The sequence below is a fragment of the Vespula vulgaris genome, chromosome 17, assembly GCF_905475345.1.
Source record: "Vespula vulgaris chromosome 17, iyVesVulg1.1, whole genome shotgun sequence".
In the NCBI taxonomy this organism is placed as follows: Eukaryota; Metazoa; Arthropoda; class Insecta; order Hymenoptera; family Vespidae; genus Vespula; species Vespula vulgaris.
Window position 1 is genome coordinate 3,658,814 of NC_066602.1, and position 20,422 is coordinate 3,679,235.

General features: G+C 31.6%; 1 protein-coding gene across 14 annotated transcripts in view; it reads left to right on the plus strand.

Annotated features, from left to right (window-relative positions):
* The window catches only part of LOC127069881 (protein dead ringer-like), a 159,050-nt gene extending 144,565 nt beyond the window's left edge, over positions 1 to 14,485 (plus strand). For all 14 annotated transcript variants that reach the window (XM_051007517.1, XM_051007508.1, XM_051007512.1 and 11 more), the window contains 5 exons: positions 6,986 to 7,169; positions 11,008 to 11,360; positions 12,212 to 12,551; positions 12,776 to 12,960; positions 13,360 to 14,485. In XM_051007517.1, the coding sequence (XP_050863474.1) occupies positions 6,986 to 7,169; positions 11,008 to 11,360; positions 12,212 to 12,551; positions 12,776 to 12,960; positions 13,360 to 13,532 (1,235 nt within the window). In that variant the 3' untranslated portion in view covers positions 13,533 to 14,485. The remainder of the gene's footprint in view (positions 1 to 6,985; positions 7,170 to 11,007; positions 11,361 to 12,211; positions 12,552 to 12,775; positions 12,961 to 13,359) is intronic.
* Positions 14,486 to 20,422: the final 5,937 nt, after the last annotated feature.

Here is a 20,422-nt window from a genome sequence, read left to right on the forward strand (position 1 = left end):
GAGTTTTATTGTGTATTTTCGAATTTTCGAATTTTCTTCTGTTTCTCTCTTTCTTTCTTTTTTTTGTTTGTTCTGTTCTTTCTTCAGGAACGAAATGTTCTTCTGCATTTAATTTTGTCGTCTTGGGATAGTTTGGATATGCATGTATGTTTGAAACGTTATATTCGTGAATGATCGCTATATTTCGTTTGGGAATAATAAGTATTCAAGGAAAATATTGATTATTTTTATTTTTCCATGCAAAGAGAAAGAGAAGCAAACGATTGATATCATTTTGCATTTGATTATTTTTGATTAAGGAATTGTATACTCGTGGATGATTTTGATTGATAGAGATTGATGTATAGGAAAATATTGATAACTTTGTGTGAGAGAGAGAGAGAGAGAGAGAGAGAGAGATCGATCGAATCCATTTTATATTTGATTATTTTTGATCGAAGAAGTGTATATACATTACTTGAGAACGATTTTTGTTCTTTCCTTATCTTTTTATCTTCTTTTTTTGTGGAAGGAAAAAAAAAGAAAAGAAAGAATCGATTGAATCATTTTACGATTAGATAATTATATTCAATGGGAACAATTATTGTTCATAAAAAAAAAAAATAGCAAATTTTGTTTTCTTATGGTGGAAAAAGAGAGAGAAAGAGAGAGAGAGAAGATATATCGCTTTCAAAAAGGATACATTTTAAACGGCGTTCTACGTTCGATAGATCCCATAGCCGTCACGCGAGATTCTAGGAAAAGTCGTTTCGAAAAGACTGGGGCCCCTAGAATGATGTCTATGTAATACGTGTTCGTATGTATTAGCGTGTGTTAGAGTGTATTATAGTTCGCTTAATAAAGGCCTCGGAGGTAACGGATCGTTATTAGATCGGGCACCTCCCCTGTACACCCCCTTCGAACCCATCGCAATAATCCATAAAATGTAACATTCTCTTTCCTATAGTTGGCAATTATGTTTTTTCTTGGTCCCTTCTTTTCTTTAACGTGATTGAGTTTTAGTTTCATCGTCTGCACGGAACGAACTTTTTCTACTAAGGTTTTTCTAATTATGTGCCTTGTCCAGTTGTCATCCTTATCTATTTCTATATATCTATGTATCTATGTATATTTATGCATATGTAAAAGATATACGTATATCGAGTCGACCAATAAGATCGTACCATTTATTTAATCTAAAATTAATATTGATAATGTTTCACTAGGGAAAAAATTTATATTTTATATTTAAATAAATAATTCATATGTGTAGTTCGTATCATATATATATATATATATATATATATATATATATATATATCATAAATATAACATAATACCATAAGATTTCCTTCATAATTAATCGCGAAGTAAAGAAAGAAAAAGAGAAGCGAAAAAGAGAGAAGAGAAGACATTCTTAAAAAAAAAGAAAAGAGAGAGAAAAAAGGAAAGAGAAACCTGTCATAATCAATTTCAGAAGTCAAAGTAGTTGAGTAAAAAAAAGAAAAAGAAATGAATAAATAAATGAAAAAGAAAACAAGAAAGAAAACAAATCAGTCCGAACGCAAATTAGTACTCACGCGGGTGGGTTACTTACGGTAACTTCCAATAATATTTCTAAATTAAAGGCGCAGAAAAAAGTATACATAGAAAAGAAATAAAAAATAAATAAACAAAACCGCCCCCCCCCCCCCCAAAAAAAAAAGAAAAAACAGATACAAAAAGTAAAATAAAACTAAAACTTTTCGAAAGAAAATTAGGATCGTGCACGTGAACTCTTATATTTGTATCATAAGGTAAAAACGAATAAGAGACATACAGAAAGAGAGAGAGAAAGAGAGAGAGAATGAGAGAGCGAGAATAAGAGAACGAGAGAGAGAGAGAGAAAGAGAGAAAGAGATAGATAGATAGAGAGAAAGAGGGAGAAGGCACTTTCAAAGTACATAACGCCTCTACGCCGGGCGAATGGCTACTTCGGCTCGTTGAAGGAGGCACGCAATGGCCACCGTTCCTCCTCACCTCCCTTCGGTTATCCATGAGCGCCTCTCCACCTCGCTTATGCCGACCGGGACGCGGCGGCCATTATAAAAATAACTGCTGATTGGACGCCCTACCAAGAAAAGTCGTAATCGCATCCTGAAATGCCTCCTTTCCCCTCCCTCACTTCACCTCGCCTCACCTCACCGCCAACACTAATACAACCGACATCATCACCAATACCAGGACAACTACTTGCCACTACTTACTTACTTCGGTTCCTCTCTGTCTGTCTGTCTGTCTGTCTGTCTGTCTCTCTCGTTCTTATTCTCATTCTCTTTACTTTATTCCATCCGTTCTTTTCTCCCTCCTAAACAGTTTTCTATTCTCTCTCTCTCTCTCTCTCTCTCTCTCTCTCTCTCTCTCTCTCTCTCTCTCTCTCTCTTTCTTTCTCTTTCTCTTTCTCTTTCTTTTTTTTTCTTTCTTTCTCTTTCTATTAGCACTCATTTACTCGCAAGTCTCCGTGTTGAAAACAATGAGACTTCTTTGCTTCCTTCTCCCTCCCTCTTTCTCTCTCTTTATTTTAAATATGGTCGATAAAGATCGAGAAAAAAAAATGGTAGAAAGAAAGGAAGAAAGAGGAAAAGAAAAGGATCGATAACAAATTTATGTTTCAATTTATTATCAGTTTAAAATGAAAATATTTTCGACAGGGACTACTCCTGTCGTCTGTATAACGAATAAACGAGGAAGTCGATAATAATATTATACTCGTTTTTCATGTAAGTAAAACGATACGATAAGGAAGCTATGCTTTACGACGTATTACTCGTTTATAACGATAAACTATTGCAATGACTCGCGAACTAATATATATACATATAGTTTATATATATATATAAGCATATATATAATATATATATATATATATATATATATATATATATATATATAAGGAGGGTTCTCTCCTAATCTATCTAAACTCATGAACGTTAGCTTCCTTTCGACGGTACGCGATTACGTACTATAGCTGCTATCATCACTCGTTTCTAAGTACGTACTTTTTTCTTTTTTTTTTTTTTACGTTCCCACGCTAATACGCACTCATCATTGTTCTTCCTCATTCTATTTAAAGAAATATATATGTATGTATGCATAGACAGGTTTTTTTTATCGAAAAAAAGAAAAGGAAAAAAATTAATTATAGTAAATAAAGATGTACGAGACAAGATAGAGAGACTGCAGTAATTCTGATAGTCCTCGAAAATAAAAAATAAAAGAGCGAGAAAAGTCGTAAATAAAAATGAGTAGATAAGTTCACGAAAAAAAAAAAAAAAAAAAGAAATAGTAAAAGAAATAAGATCGCGAAAAGCAAATAAAAGATGAACGAACGAATAAATAAATAAAAGCTGAAAGACAGAAATGAGAAAGGGAACCGTGTTGTCGATTGTCTTTCGAGATAAAAAGAAAAAGAAGAAGAAGGAGAAAGAGGAAAACCAAAAACGAGCGAAACCAATTCCAAATAAATAAATAAATAAATAAATAAAGAGAGAGAAAGAAAAAAAAAACCTAACAAATAAAAGACAAAATACAAGACAGAAACTGTAGTAACTGTCCGTATACTTACTTAGGTATACTACTAAGGATAATGTAAACGTACCTTCGCGAGGTAATATTTTTTTTTCGAAAACAAGAAAAATAAAAAGAGGAAAAGAAGGGCCGAAGCTCTTCTCCCTACGTCTTTCGCCAATGAATAGAAAGAGAGAGACCAAGAGACCAACGAAGAAACAGAGACCAAGAGAGACCAAGAGAGACCAAGAGAGAGAAAGAGAGACAGACAGACAGAAAAGGGTACGCCATTTTGCCAGAGCATACTTTTATCGCTGCGCCCTACATAGAAGCATTAAAGGCCGCTTCGACGGGGCGCGTATATCAACGATAATTGTAGGGCCAATAATAAAGCCGGAGGGACTACGCTCGATAGCCCGAAATTGCTGGTTCCCCTACCTCGCGGACACGTTTTATTGCCTCTCGCAGGAATATGGCGGCAATTCTTTCTCTCTCTCTCTCTCTCTCTCTCTTTCTCTCTTTCTCTCTCTTTCTCTTTCTGTCTTTCTCTCTTTCTCTTTCTCTTTCTCTTTCTCCACCCTTCGTCCTCCTCGATGGCGGATAAACGATCCTGCGATACGCCATCGGTGCACCGACGGTACTCTCTCTCTCTCTCTCTCTCTCTCTCTCTCTCTCTCTGTTTTTCTTTTTTTCTTTCTCTCTCTTTTGAATACGATGTTTGAAAAATTAGAATGGAAAATTCAGGGAAATATACCAAACTGTAATTAATTTTCTAAGATCGCTTCGATTTATTCTTCATTCATTTTTCGGATTGCTAGAAAATTGTCGTGAAGTGAAGTTTTAAATGTTTCGGTGTTATCGTACGCCATGTTGGTTTGAAAAAATTACGATATGTGTGTGTGTGTGTGTATATATACGTTGTTATATATCGGTGGTTAATTAAAATGCAAGCTAAATTAAGTCTTCTCAGATTTATAGATCGATATTGTATAAAATTGAGATGTTTTGATTAACGAGAATCGAATCTTTAGAATTGCTTGGAGTTGAGAATCGTATAGGCCATATTGATTTGAAATTGATTTAAATCGTATTTAGATTAGATATGACTCGCTTACAAATCTAATGAAAGTTCTCGGTTATCGTCGTTTAGAAATTGAATTGATACGAACGAACGATTTCGAGATTTAAATCTGATAATGCACGTCATAATTAAATTTCAATAAATAATTTATATGATCGAATTCGAGTCATCTAAGATAATATACGTAAAATATATCCCCATTTACATACACCGTCATGATTTATAAGCGTTACGAACATTCGAACGAGGAACGAGAGGAACAAAAAAAATAAAGAAGAGAGAGAAAAAAAACGATGTCCGATAAGAAATCGAATAAAGGCAAACCACCATTAGAACTAGTAGCACTAGCACTAGCACTAGTCCACCGTCAACCAACCATCAGCCACCACCACACTACCACAGTGCCACTGGTATTACCCATCTCGTTTACTCGTTTATTTACACCACGGCAAGCACAGTTTCTGCTGCTTCTGCTGCTGATTGTTCTGTTTGCTGCTGATTGTGCTGGTGTTGTTGGTGGTGATGGTGATGGTGGTGGTGGTGGTGATGGTGATGGTGTTGCTGCTGCTGCTGTTGTTGCTGCTGCTATTGCTTTTGCCATTGCCATTGCCGTTGCCGTTGCTGTTGCTGTTGCTATTGCTATTGCTGTTGCCGTTACTACTGTCAGATTACACCGACGCGAAGCGTTAACTCTACTCGCGGGCCCTAACCGTTTACGAGCGAGTTTACGTTTACGCGGTTCGAGCGGTGCGGTGCTCACGATAGTCGCGAGCAATGCTCTTGTTAACACCCCGTTAACTCGGCCCTCGGACAACCTCGTAAAATTCGATGGCTCGAAAGACTACCATACTTGGTCGTATAGGCGCACGAATCCAACCGATGAATTTCTAAAAACCTTAAACCCCCAACCGACACAGTTTTTACAAATTCGTTCGATTAAACTCTACGCCTACCCCTCGCTTCTCTTTTCCTCCCTTACTCGCAAGCTCGATAACTCTATCTATCTATCTTCTAATCTATCTTTTAACTTACTTTTCTTTTTTCCATTCTCTTAAACGTTTATATAAATTTTCCGATCAAACAACTTCGTCAATCGTTCCTATCGTCGTCGAACAAATTTATTAGACGAGAGGGTACAAAGATAAAACGATCTCGACATTACCAATTAATATCTATCTGTACTACAACAATGAGGACAACTAAGTAATTATTCAAAAGAGCATATTTATATATCGTAGATGGCATACTTTCTTTGAAATAATTTTCTTTTCCTTTTGGAACAAATTAACAAATTATTCGTACTAATTCGAATTAATTATCTCAGTCGTCGTAGAAAATATTCATCTCTTATATATATATATATATATATATATATATATATATATATATATATACACATATATATACATATATACATATATACGTATATATATATATCTTTCTCTCTCTCTCTCTCTCTTTCTTTTTCTTCGTTTTGTCATACCACCTGTGATGTTCGCAAAGAGGCTCGTAAAAGCGTGCCGTTCGCGTGATGCTCGCGAATTCGTTACTACTCTTGTTAACGCCCTCCTCTCGTACTCTTCTCCTCCCTCTCCCCCTCCTCTTGCCTTCTCTTCCTCCCCCTTGCAGCCCCTGGGCAAACCTCGTAAAATTCAGCGGTTTGCGCGCTGCCTCGTACGTAAACCATCGACGAATTTGCCGTCGTTCATCACGCGACGAATAAGGACGACTTGGTCCGTCCTCCCCTCTTTTAAAGAAATTCTCTCTCTTTCTCTCTCTCTCTTTCTCTTTCTCTCTTGCACTCGCACTCGTTCGTTTGTTCGTTCGTTCGATCGTTCATTCGTTCTTTCTCGTTCTTGTATTTCGTGTAAATTATACAGTCTTCCTGAATTTCCATCTCTTTCTATGATACTTAAGTATAATAGTACCGTTTATACAATCTCCTTTACCTTTCGATAAAGTTCGACAAAATTTTATTCCACAACTTTTGTTTGTAATTACTTTTTTTTTAACAATTTCGTCTATTTACAATCATCCGTTTGCTACTTTTTCTCTTTCGATCTTCTATTCAATTCGAATTAACACATCCTTATTTCACATACTTCATTATTTCTCGTAATTTTAGATTAACGCAATATTTTTTTTTCTTGTTTTTTTTTTTTTCTCAAAAAGAGAGTTCAATGAAAATGTGATTTGGTTTTGATTATTTTCAATTCCACGGGTGGTAACACGTGGTAACGATATAATCTTTTTCTTACTCGTTCTTAAAGAAATTTTGATTCTTTTTTTCCTCGGTTTCATTTCTTTTTTTCTATGCAATGAGATAAGATAACGAGCACGTTTTAATCATGTCTTTTTTTCTGTTTTGTTTCGTTTCAGGAACGCCGATCAATCGGTTACCGATCATGGCAAAATCAGTATTGGATCTTTACGAACTATATAATCTTGTGATCGCTCGTGGCGGTCTGGTCGACGTTATAAACAAAAAGCTTTGGCAGGAAATCATCAAGGGTCTCCACCTGCCTTCTAGCATTACTTCCGCTGCATTTACTCTTCGCACTCAGTAAGTAGACCGTTGAATTTCTCCACTCTTCTTTCTTTCATTTTTTTTTCTCTCTTTTGTATTCCTTTGCAAAAGGGCGTGCCTACCTCGAGTCGATCCAATTTCAATTTAACGATTGACTATATTATACTCTTATTATTTCTTTCTTTCTTTTTTTTTTTTTTTTTTTTAACGATCTTCATTAATTTTATTCGTACGTCGAGTCTTTATCTTCTTTCAATCGATGAACGATCTACGAAAAATTGATTCAAAGTGTAAAAAAAGAAAAAGAAGCAAAAACGAGAAAGAAGATGAACGAACGAATGAAGAATCCTTCTCCACGTTGATACGAATTCGATACGAGAGAAATACAAATATCGCAACGAGCGAACGAGTTAATTTAATTATGCACGTTTAATTAGAAACACCATAAATCTTCGTGTTATCATACGTTAAATGCGAAATTAAGAAAATATAGCGCGATACGCGAATAAAACGGTAAAAACGAATTCCCATTTAACATTCCCCCTCTCTATTTCTTATACACACACACACACAACACACATGCATGCACTCATATACACGCATACAAAGAGAGACTAAAACGGACGGTGACAAACGTACCGTGTAATCGGATTTGGACGGATTCTCTTACAGGTTTTTCTAACTTTTTCTCGAGTTAGTGTACATACATATATACGATATATATAATACAATACATACATATATACGTTACGTACGAGGCGTGAAACGAGGTGGACGGTATAATCGATTTGATCGCCACCAATCTCTCTCTCTCTCTCTCTCTTTCTCTCTATCACTCTTTCTGTCTCTTTCTTTCTCTCTGTATCTCTATATCTATCTATCTATCTATCTATCTATCTATCTATCTATCTATCTATCTATCTATCTATCTATCTATCTATCTCTTTCCTTTTACAAGACATTCAGAGTTCCTATGACCGGTTAGAGGAATGATGGATGTGCCATCGAGTCTCGAGACGTTCTCGTCGCCCACCACGAGAGTTGAGAAGTTATTTTCGCGAGCATATGTACCTAAGAGAAAGAGATAAAGATATATAGAAATAGAGGAAGAGAAAGAGAGAGAGATAGTCTTCCTTTAATTCGAATTAGAAACCATCATTCTCTCTCTCTCTCTCTCTCTCTTTCTGTTTTCTCTTTCCGTCTTTCTCTTTTTCATCCCTGTGCCATCGTCGTCTCCCCTTTTTTGACGTCTTCCTTTCCTTCTACTCCTCCCACCCCTCACTCTCTTTTTGTCTTTCTCTTTTTATCTCTGTCTCTCTCTCTCTCTCTCTCTCTCTCTCTCTCTCTCTCTCTCTCTCTCTCTTTCTCTTTCTCTATATTACATTTTCGTAGGATTGAAGAACCGTTCGCCATGTTAACTCTCTTTCGTCAAGCAGTCTTCTTTTGCTTTTTCATCTTCGAGAGTACGTCGTCTTTGACTTGGTAGGTCGATCCTCGAATCCCTATTTAGAATCGTCATCGAGTTCTGTCTCTAAAAGTGAAAAATATTAGAGAGAAAGAGAGAGAGAAAGAGAAAGAGAATTAGACGAGAAATAAATCATCGTTGGTTTAGAACTTGCTTGACTTATTACGATTCTATAATACCTATATATATATATATATATATATATATATATATATATATATATATGTATTCATTCTAAAATTATATATGTCTATAGGATAAAATATCCGAATCGTAGTAAATCTTAATTATATATAAATATTCATTAAAAATTCTTTGATAATAACGAATGAATGCTATGAAATCGACTCGTAATATCTTTTTACCCTAACGAAAAAGAAAAGAAAATATGTAGAAAAACAAACAAAAAAAAGAGAAAACGGAAGTAGAAAAATATAATAAAAAGTAATCACGAAAGGTCGAAAGTAGGGAAGGCGATCAAAAAAAAAAAAAGGGGGGGAAAAAAATAAATAAACAGAACGAAGAAAAATAAAAAATTAAAAGATGCGAAAGGAGGAAAGAAAAAAGAAATAAAAGAGATTTCGCGGTATCGTAATCTCGCATTCGTCCATCTCTTTGACGAATTGATAATTCGTAAATATTCTTTATCTCGACGTGTTATCCAATTCTTTATCTCTCTCTTTCTCTATCCAATCTCCATCTCACTTTCTTTCTCTTCTACATCCAATCCGGAGGCATGCAAGGCGTCTCTCGGACGTGGCCTATAATTCGCGCTGGCATCGTTCGGTTTTTACGATTGTCTGGCCAGACTGCGGGCTAAACTAGCCGTCGACTTTAAAAGTTCGCGTCGGCACACGTACACACTTCTCAACGTACACCACATAATACACACAAACATACCTCTCACCCTATTCTCCCTTCCCTCTCCCTCTCCCACCCTTTACACCCTATTTCGCATACAAACAAAATGTATATATATATACGTATATAGATACGTACATACATACATACGTACGTACATGTATACATATGTGAGTGCATACATGTGTGTATATATATATATATATATAGAGAGAGAGAGAGAGGTATGTATGTATGTATGTATTTATGAATGTATATGTATATATAGGGAAGGATTGGACAGGCAAACGGACTTCTTCGTTCGGGGGCATAAATCTCTACTTCTCTGGATGGTAATCGAATTCCGAGCGACGCCAAGAAAGAAAGAAAGAGAGAGAGAGAGAAAGAGAGAGAGAGACTATAGTTCTCCACTTTCGAGTCTTCTCTTATTAGGAAGCAAGAAAAAAATAAAAGAGATAGAGAGATAGAGAGAGAGAAAGTTTACGAAAAGCTCGTAAAAAAGAAAAAAAAAAGAAAAGGAGAAAAGAATAGGAAAGAAAGAACAAAAAAAAAGAAGCTTTAAAGGGTTTAACGCGTAACGTATAACGCAACGTAACGTTTTTCGTCCTTTGATCTTTGATCTAGAAAAAAAATTTCTCTTTGATCGTGCCGAAAGTTTTAAATATATATCTGAAAATATTCTAGTTGAATAGATTAGAAAGAGATAGTTATGTATAGAAAACGTATTGTGTATTTGGATGACATTACTATCGGCCATTATACGCAGGTGGAGAACGCGGGTATAACGTGAACGAGTTTGTGTACTTAAGATCCTTCCTTTATCGTTAATGATACGTAAGCTCTGGCTAAGAAAAATACACACAGAGAAGGAGATAAAGAAAGAGAGAAAGAGAGACAAAGAGAGAGGGAGAGAGAAAGTATACCGCGAAAACGGTGTTGAGCGTTTGCGAAACAATAAGAGAATCTAAATTTTCCATCGTTCTTTAGAAAATATATTTCTTTTTCTACGAAATATGAAATTAATGAAATGTTAAGAGCGAGGGACATTTAAATGTTAAAGCTTGCATTATTTGTCAATTGCGTTATTAGTGGATAGAATATTTTTGTAGAAAATTATTTGATTCTTAATTTTAGTTTTAATTTTACTTTTATTAAATATATGAATGAAATATTGAAAGATATTTAAACGTTAGAATTACCTGTTAAACGTTTACAAATGTCTACTCTAAGAAAATACAAAAATGTATATATATCTACATAAAAAAAAAAAAAATTGAAAAAGAAAAATATAGAAGAGAATATCGTTTGAATTATTTTACTGTAACTTATCTCATATTGGAATAATAATTATTACTATGATAATAAAAAAGAGGATGCCTCTTGTTTTCTTTTTCACGATCATTGGATGATTATAAAGTTAATATCCATTGCATATTAATCGTATTTTCTTTTTTTTTTTTCTTTTTTTCAAAATATATCAAACGATACGATATCCTAATACTATTATCCTAATTGTTATATAAAATTATTATTATTTTCTCTTTTCAGATACATGAAATATCTCTACCCATACGAGTGCGAAAAACGACGATTATCAACTCCCGCGGAACTTCAAGCAGCGATCGACGGAAATCGTCGAGAAGGCCGCAGGAGCAGTTATGGCACATACGCTGCCGGTGGACCAGGTAACGAGGGCTTGGTCCAAAGAAATCCACCGAACTCGCTGGCATTGCGAGCTCAAATGTCACCATTATCATTGGTGACAGCGGTGTCGGGTCATCACGGAGCTGGACAGTCATTGGTTAACGGACATTCAGCTCACACGAGTTTACCGCACCATCATCATCATCACCCGCACCATGCTCAACATGCCCAAGGACCGTTGAGCCAACCTCCTACCTGTAAGATAGACGAATTAACAAAAATTGAACAAAAAAGAAAAAAAAAAGAGAGACGATAAAAAAATAAAAGGAAGAGAGAAAAAAATATTACGTCAAAGTAGTAAAAAAAAAAGTATATATATATATATATATATATATATATATATATATATATATATAAAAACTGAAAAAAAGAGAAAGATCGAGTTTATTTTAAATCGTTAGTTAGAAGCCACAACGATGACGTGTTAGACGGATAGAGAGAGAGAGAGAGAGAGAGAGAGAGAGAGAGAGAGAGAGAGAGAGAGAGAGAGAGAGATAGAGATAGAAAGAGAGAGTGAGAAAGATAGAGAAAGGGAGAGAGAGAGAGAGAGAGAGAGAGGAGACGTAATTGATTGTACGATCCTTCGAGAGACAGGCGTTAACGGATGACTCTTGCTAACGAGCATTCCTATTTCCCTACCTACCCCTTCTTCTTCTTCTCCTCCTCCTCCTCCTCCTCCTCCTCCTCCTCCTCCTCCTCCTTCTCTTACTCCTTCTCACCCCTTCCTCTTCCTCCTCTTCATCCTCCTCCTCCTCCTCCTCCTCCTCTTCTTCTTTTTCTTCTTCTTCTTCTTTCAACTCTCAACCCTCGTCCCAATTTTCTATTACAGTGCTACCGTTTCCAATACTTCCCTCATTTACTATAATACATCATCCGAAGAATTCGTATTTGACGATTTAAATATTTTGATTAGTTTGGGTTGTTAGAGGGTCTTTTCTTTTCTCTCTTTCTCTTCTCTTTTGTTTTCTTTTTTGTTTTCTTTTTTCAAGAGAACGATTGAAGGATCAAGAAGTTTCCAAATTAATTTTTTCTTCGTTTCGTTTTACAGTGTCTATGTCAAATTTAGCACCATCGGAGTTTGAAGCACGTATGGTAGAGTACGTAAAATTATTAAATAAGGAATTAAGAAATGCAGGAGCAGGTACTCCACCACCGATAATAAATCGACAAGGTAGTTCAACACCACCTCCATCGACACCTCCTAAAGATGCTAATACGAGCAATTATGAGATGTCGCGGTTAACCTTATGGGGAATGTACGGCAATAATAACCCCATATATTCGGCAGTGATACACCAACCATCGGTATCACCACAAACGTCACAATCGCCGTTACAACAAGCGTCCAGTCCAGAACCGCAAAGAGAAGCGTTAGATCTTGGACTGAGGTGAGAAACGTTTATGAGTTTTGTCCTTATGGTGTTCTACTATTTTGTTTGTTTTTTTCTTGTTAAATATTCAATTTAGAAATGTTCGTACCAATGATCAATACGTTGCAAATATTTGTTCGCTTATTTTTATTTTCTTTTTTATTTCTTATTAAATTTGTAAGTTTTTGTTTACTTATGGTTTATTTATTGTTCTTCTCCTTTTTTTCATTACTACTATATAGGTCCTCACCCGTATGTTCCTCGCCATCTGGACCAAGTCCTTTATCATCTGGCAGCAGTTTTCACACAAGAAAGGACAATGAACAAGGTCCACCAGCTGCCAAAAGACTGCTATGCGACGAGGATAATCCACCTGATAAAAATCCTTCTTCCTCCACAGGAACACACATCAAGATCTGCAATCGAGGCATGTATATTATTTTATTTCTCAATTTTTCTTTTTTGTGTTTTTACTCGTACACGCACACGCACACACACATATATATATTCTTTTATTTTATTTATTTCCGTACCTAAGATTTACCAAAAAGAAAAGAATGTGATGAAAATTTCTGAATTAAGAAAAAGGAGAAAATTATCTGGTTACGCTGTTTGTCTTATTCTCCATATTTTTTTTTCTCTTTTTTTTTTTTATTAAATTTTATATAGAAAATTATAAAAATGTATGTATGTATGTTCTTCTTTTCTTTCTCGACTTTAAGATTGATTACTAAACTTAATGAAATCGAATACTAAAACTAAATGAAAACAAAAAATATATGTGCGACTTCCCGGTCCACTATCTTTATTTTTTTTTTTCTCGTAGGAGATGGAAGAAATGGTGAAAATTCTCTAGTAGTCAGCGTGGAACTGAACGGTGTCACATATCAAGGAGTTCTTTTTGCCCAAACCGATTCGAAGAATACAACATCATCATCATCATCAACGACGTTGACCCATAACGAAAATGGAAAAACTTCACGGAGCATTGCATCGTGAATGCATTATATATTACAAATAATAAACATAATTTAGATTTACTTGAAGTCTTTGTTGTATAATGTAAGTTCACAATAATAATATTAATAATAATAATAATAATAATGATAATGATAATGATAGTGATAATAATAATAATAACATAAATTTATGTAGACGTATGTGTGTACATATGTACATACATATATATGTATATATGTACACACTCAAACACACACACACATATAATATATTTAACCCTTTCGCTACATAATTCCCCAACCCTTAATTAAGAGATAACCATCGCCACTATTATGTAAATCTTCTTTCTACTTTTTCTTTCAAATTTTATTTTTTTTTTTTTTAGTTTATTACTTTGTTTTTCTTTTACTTAATTTTCCTTTTTTCATTACTTCATTTTCTTCCTTGGAATTCGATTTTGTTTTTCGGTGATCTGATTAATAATATGACTATCTTAATTAAATTCCAAGAAACAATCCAATTTATTGTTCCTTTCCATTTTCTTTAATTCGTCGTTATCGCATTGTTTACTTATTTATTTATTTATCTATATATATATATATAAACAATGTATATGTATACATGTATGTACACATTGTTTTTTCTTTGTCATTATTCAAAATTTTATTTCGTCTGGTTTTATTGAGTCATTTTCTAGAGGAAAAAAAAAAAAGAAAAAAAAAAGAAAAAAAAAAGAAAGAAAAGAAATGATTATAAAATAGTTTTTATTAAAAAGAAATTCACCGTTATTATATCATTAACGGTAGAGATATATGATTGAAAAAAGATTTACTCGTTTAAAATTTATTAAAATTCGTTCTCGCAATATTAAATTCTTTGGCGATTTATTATTTATATTATAATGATACGTTATGTCTCCTGTTGATTTAGTTTAGTGGAGATAATTTTTTGTTTTATCATTTTTTTTTTTAATTTCTCCCTACCTCCCTTCCTCCCTCCCTCCCATTCTTTTTCTCTCCCTTTTTCTCTTTCTTTATCTTTCTTTCCCTCTTTGTCTCTCTTTATCTCGTTATTTCCTATTCGTGTTCCATAGTCACACCTTTTTTTTATATTGAATACAAGAAGAAACAATTACAGATTACGATATTAAATAATGCAAGCATCAAAAATTTTTTTTGCGGCGGTAAGGTAGCGAAAGGGGTTGAAAAAAAAAGAAATTAAAATGCAAAGTAAAGAGTAAACGATAAATTAAATACATTCAACGTCAACAACGACGACAGCAACAATAAGTGCAACGATGATGACAACAGTAACAACAATAGCAACAGCAACAACAATGACAAGGGCCACGGCAACAACAAAAAATAAAAAAATCGTAATAAACGAATGATGATAATAATAATAACGATTGGATATTAAATAACATTTATTACGTGCGTTAATTAATTATTTTATTGTATCATTATTGTAATCGTTCCTTCTTTAAGATATTAATTTAATTAATTAACGCAAATTCCTTGAGTGGGTCGAAAATTTCGTACAATGATTTTAAAAATGGTAGATTTTGAAAGTAAGTTTTATTTATTTCCACTTTCTACTTCTCATAATTTTTAAAATCATTCTATCAAATTTTCGACTCACCTGAGGACTTTTAGTCTGCTTTATATATAAATGATTATTATTATTATTATTATAATTATTGTAATTATTATTGTAATTATTATTATTATTATTATTATTATTGTAATTATTACTATTATAATTATTATTATTATTATTACTATTTTATTATTATTATTATTATTGTTATTATTATTATTAATAATAATAATATTATTATTATTATTATCATAACATTTTTTGTATTATATTATCTATTATCTTTGACAGTATTTTTCCTTTCTGTTTCTAAGTTTAGACAATTTATCTCCGCGCGTCGAATCATTTTATTATTATTATTATTATAATTGTTCTCTCTTTTTTTTTTTTAATGCATATATATATATTATGTATATATGTACGTATGTAATTATACGATTTAATTTGAATTTTATTAGAAAAGGTAAATCGAACGAATGTATGTTTCAATAACGAAAGGGAACAGAAAAAACAACATATATTTACCCACCTGATACGAAATTCAAATTTAATCGTTGAAATGCAGTACGTATGTGTATAAAAAAAAATAAAAAAAAATGAAATATAAAAGTTTTAAAAAAGATAAAAAAAAAAAGAAGAAGAAAGTAAGAAAGAAAAAATAAGTGTCTCTTCGGAAGAAGCAAAAGAAAAAACGTAGAGATTCACATTGTGCAAGAAAAATAAAAATAAAAATAACAGAAATAAAAAATTATTGTGCAATAATTTTTATAAATGAGTAATAATTGATTAGGAAAGTATAAGATCAAAAAAGAGAAAAAAGAATCGCTAGGCGTATTCGTTTAAGAGAAAAGATTGATCGGTAAAAAAAAAATAAAGACCTCGAAGAGAGAGAAAGAAAACAAATTATACAAAAGAAATTGACTGAAAAAGAAAATTTATCGGTGGAAAAAAAATAAAAAGATCTCAAACAGAAAAGAAAAGAAAAGAAAAGAAAGTGAATTATAGAAAGAGCGTTTTTATGTATGAAGTTTCGTATACGAGTATTCGTCGTAAATTGGAAGGAAGAAGAGAAAAAAAATAAAAAAGGAAAGAATAAAAGAAAAAATAGAAAAAAAAAAAAAGGCAATAAAAATTATTGTGCAATTTTTTTTTATAAATTTGGATGATAAGTGATAAATTATCCGAAATGAAAAATACTAAGTCAAATAAAAAAAAAAAAAGAAAGAAAGATCATAAGAGGCTCCGCGTAACGGAGAAAAAGAGAATGAGATAGAAGAAAAGATTTATTAAAGGATATTGGCTAATGAGAGAAATATCAAAAGCATTAAAAAGAAAATATATTTAAAAAAAGAAAAAAAGAGAGAAATATAGATAGGAAGAAGGAGAGAAAGAAAGAAAGAAAGAAAGAAAGAGAGAGAAGGAGAGTTTTGTATTTTATTTCTAAATAATACGCACAATTGACAGTTTGTCTTCTCGAGAGACTTGGAAATCAAACAAAACGAAACAAAAAAATAGAAAAAGAAAACGAAAGAAAATAGAAAAAAAAAATGAAGCAGAAGACGAAGACACGAAAAAAAAGACTGATTAAATAGGACGAATAAATTATTAATTGACTTACGGATAATATATATGTATATTTGAGTATACATATATATATATATATATGTAATCTGTATAAATCAATTAATAATATATATACATATAGCGAATAATAACTCGAAATATCCCTAGTATAGTTATTGACAAGACATATATATATATATATATATATATATATATATATATATATATAAAACAGAAAGAACTCTTCTAATTCCTAATGATATCGAGTTATATATAACGCCTCAATCAGATTCGATAATTGACATTTTTTATATTTCACTATTATCTTTAATTAACATAACCATAATCATATAGTTTATGACATTAATTAACCCTTTTTATTTCCCATTTCGTCATTTTATTAGAAGCTTATAAACGTTGTATTGAAAATCATAAGACGAAATTATCTTCATATATGCTAGATCTCTATCTATTCAATCTTTTCATCTATTCATATATATATATATATATATATATGTGAATGTATATATTAAATATATGTATATATATATATATGCTTTGTTAATTCCATAAGAATCGACAGAATGATAATTTTCTCAATAAAATCAATTAACAAAATGATGATACGTCGTGCCGAAAGTTTTTTTCGCTATCTTTCTTTTTTTTTCAATAAACGAAAAAGACCTTCGTGTTACGCCTGGGTTGCGTTCGATAAAGGCAACCCAGACGTGATCTGCAAATCTCCTACGTTCATTGAAAAAAAAAAAAAAATAAAAGGATAGCGAATGAAACTCTTTCGTTCAATGAAAGAAAAAAAAAAAACAGAACGTTGCCGATCGTGCTTTTAAGAAGTATTGTTAATTAGAATTGTTAAGCGTACTGATTTCAGAATATTTTCGTTAGGACTTTCATTTTGTTTTTGTTCACTTTTTTTTATTTTTTTATTTTTTTAAATTATATATGTATATATATATATATATATGCACATGCATATACAATGAAAGAGGATAAGATCGAAACACGAAATATTCAGAAATCAGTACGCTAAACAATTTTAATAAATCGTAGTACAGAACGCACGATCGATAGTCTGTGTTTTCTCTTTTTTGTTTTTCTCCTTTTCTTTCTAAACTTTTGCTATAAAAACCTTGATGATGAAATGTCAATAATTAATAACATCGCATGTATGTATGTAATGAACGAGAAATGTTGCCCAAGATCATTATATATATACACATACGTATACGTACATTTATATAATATCGTCGATTTTTATGGAATTAAAATAATATCTACGACGTATATCTACTCTGTATATTTATATACACATATTAATATATAAGTATGTATATACATATACATATATAGATATAAATGTAGATATAGATGTAGTATGTTGTGATGGTGATCTTATCTATTGATCGAATATAATGTTTGAAAGCTTCTATTTAAAATAAACTGACGAAATAGGAAATTTTTTGAGAAAATAAATACGCCATGAATAAAATATCGATGGTCGAATATATCTTTGATTTTGTAAATCTACGTATAGTAAGGGTTTAAAAAGAAGAGATCTATTTGTTAGATTATATATATATATATATATATATATATATATATATATGTATGTATGTATGTATATGTATGTATATACATATACATACATACATAGATACACAGACACGATTCTATTCTCATTCTTTTTTTTTTCTTTTCTTTTTTTCTTTAAATTTCTATATCTATTGTCACCATCGCTCTTGATTTCTTAATAATTTTACTAGGAATATTTTAAGGAATTATTTAGCTTCGTAGTATGCAAATATTCAATTTCATTTCTTATCAATCGACAGATGATTATTTGATGACGCGGAGGTCTATTTTTGTTTTTTATTATTATTATTATTATTAATATTATTAATATTATTAATATTATTATTATTATTATTATTATTATTATTATTAATATTATTATTTTCTTTTTCCGTTCAATTACCGCTTGTACTGCGCGATTACTATACTATTATAGATCCGTTCAATGATTAAAATGTAAAAAATAAAGTGATTTCTTTAAGTATCAATTCTCTGTTTGAATCTTATATAAATGATATATTCGCTTGTGTTTCCTCATCCAATTCGTTTCTTTCTATTCTCAAAGATTTATTTATTTATTTATTTATTTATTTTTCTTTTTTTTTTTTTTTTTGACGAGATGTTTTTCATCTTCGTGAGGATGATAGAGAAAAAAAAATAATAAAATGATTTCTTTAATTCTCATCATGCTAGACTCATAATTAACGTGAAGGATAAATAAATTAATTACTTTTCTTTTTCTCTAATAAATACATGGATAATAAAAATTTTTAATTTTCCTTTCTATCTAGATTTTTTGAAACAGATAATAATCCTAATTTCTCTCTAAACGCATTGTTGACAAAAATGAATATATCCTATTTCATGATCTATAAATCCTGTTTGAATGATCTTTAGTAAAATTAACTTGGTCGATAATGATGTATAGAGAACTTTCTTATCGACGATTGAAAATAAAACAGATAGATAAACAAGTTTCATTAAAAAAATTATTATAAATAATCAAATACTGATTATTGAATAATGAATTGTTAACAGAATAAATTGTTTTACAAGAAGAATATTATATAAAATTAGTATTAATATATATATATATATATATATATATATATATATATATCGAAAAAGATATTATTAAACTTATTAAAAATTAATTATAATTGAAATAATTATTATACTCGCTTCTATCATTGAAAATTAAATATAATGTTTTTTATGTATTAAACAGATGTTATGAATATGTCTGTTGTCAAAAAATCATATATCTAACATCGCTTATCAGCAATAGTACTTACGAATTCGCGATTAAGAAATTTTTTCTGTGATTACGTTAATACTTTTATTCTAAATAAATAGTTTAATGCTAAACACTTAACCTAAATCAAAGTATTCTATATATAAAATATTACGTAGAAACCTAACCTTTAACGTATTTCATGGTTAATGAAATTAAGAGAACTTACCTTACTGCTTCGTCCCGTGTTTCTCACAAATATGAAATACCGACACGAATCATGGAATTGATCTGTCGATAGAAGATCGACTATAGTTAATAATATAGAGACTTCGAGCGCCTCTAGCGGCGGAACAATGTAACTACCATTAATTTCGCATCACATTCAAATGTTACAAGTTTTGCATTATTTAATTACATGCATTTAAATTATATATGCTGAAAAATTTTTATTAATAAATTTTAAATTGAATGTTTAAATTTCAATTAAATAACAATTTTTTATACACACAAACATGTATATATATATATATTTTTTTAAGTTTATTTTTTGTAAAATTCTAATGGCCAACGGAAAATGCAATGTCCTGCATATTAATATGTAAATGATATATTATTAGCAGTACATGTATATGCGTTTAATTTTTGTACTTGCAAATTTATTAATACAAATTTAACATGTAATAAATGCATATATATACACACACACACACACATATATATACATACACACACACTAGTAGATACGAATACGATTCGATCTATAAATTGTAACGACAGGCAGGCACGGTATAGGTCCACCGAAGGCCACGCCTTAACTGGGCGTTATCGAGTAGCCACTAGCGGTCAGTGTCTCTGGAGAGGGGGAAATGTCCAGAGTCAATAAACGAAACGTTGCACTCTCGATCAGATCGCGAGTGGACGCGAACGCGTGCGCATCTGC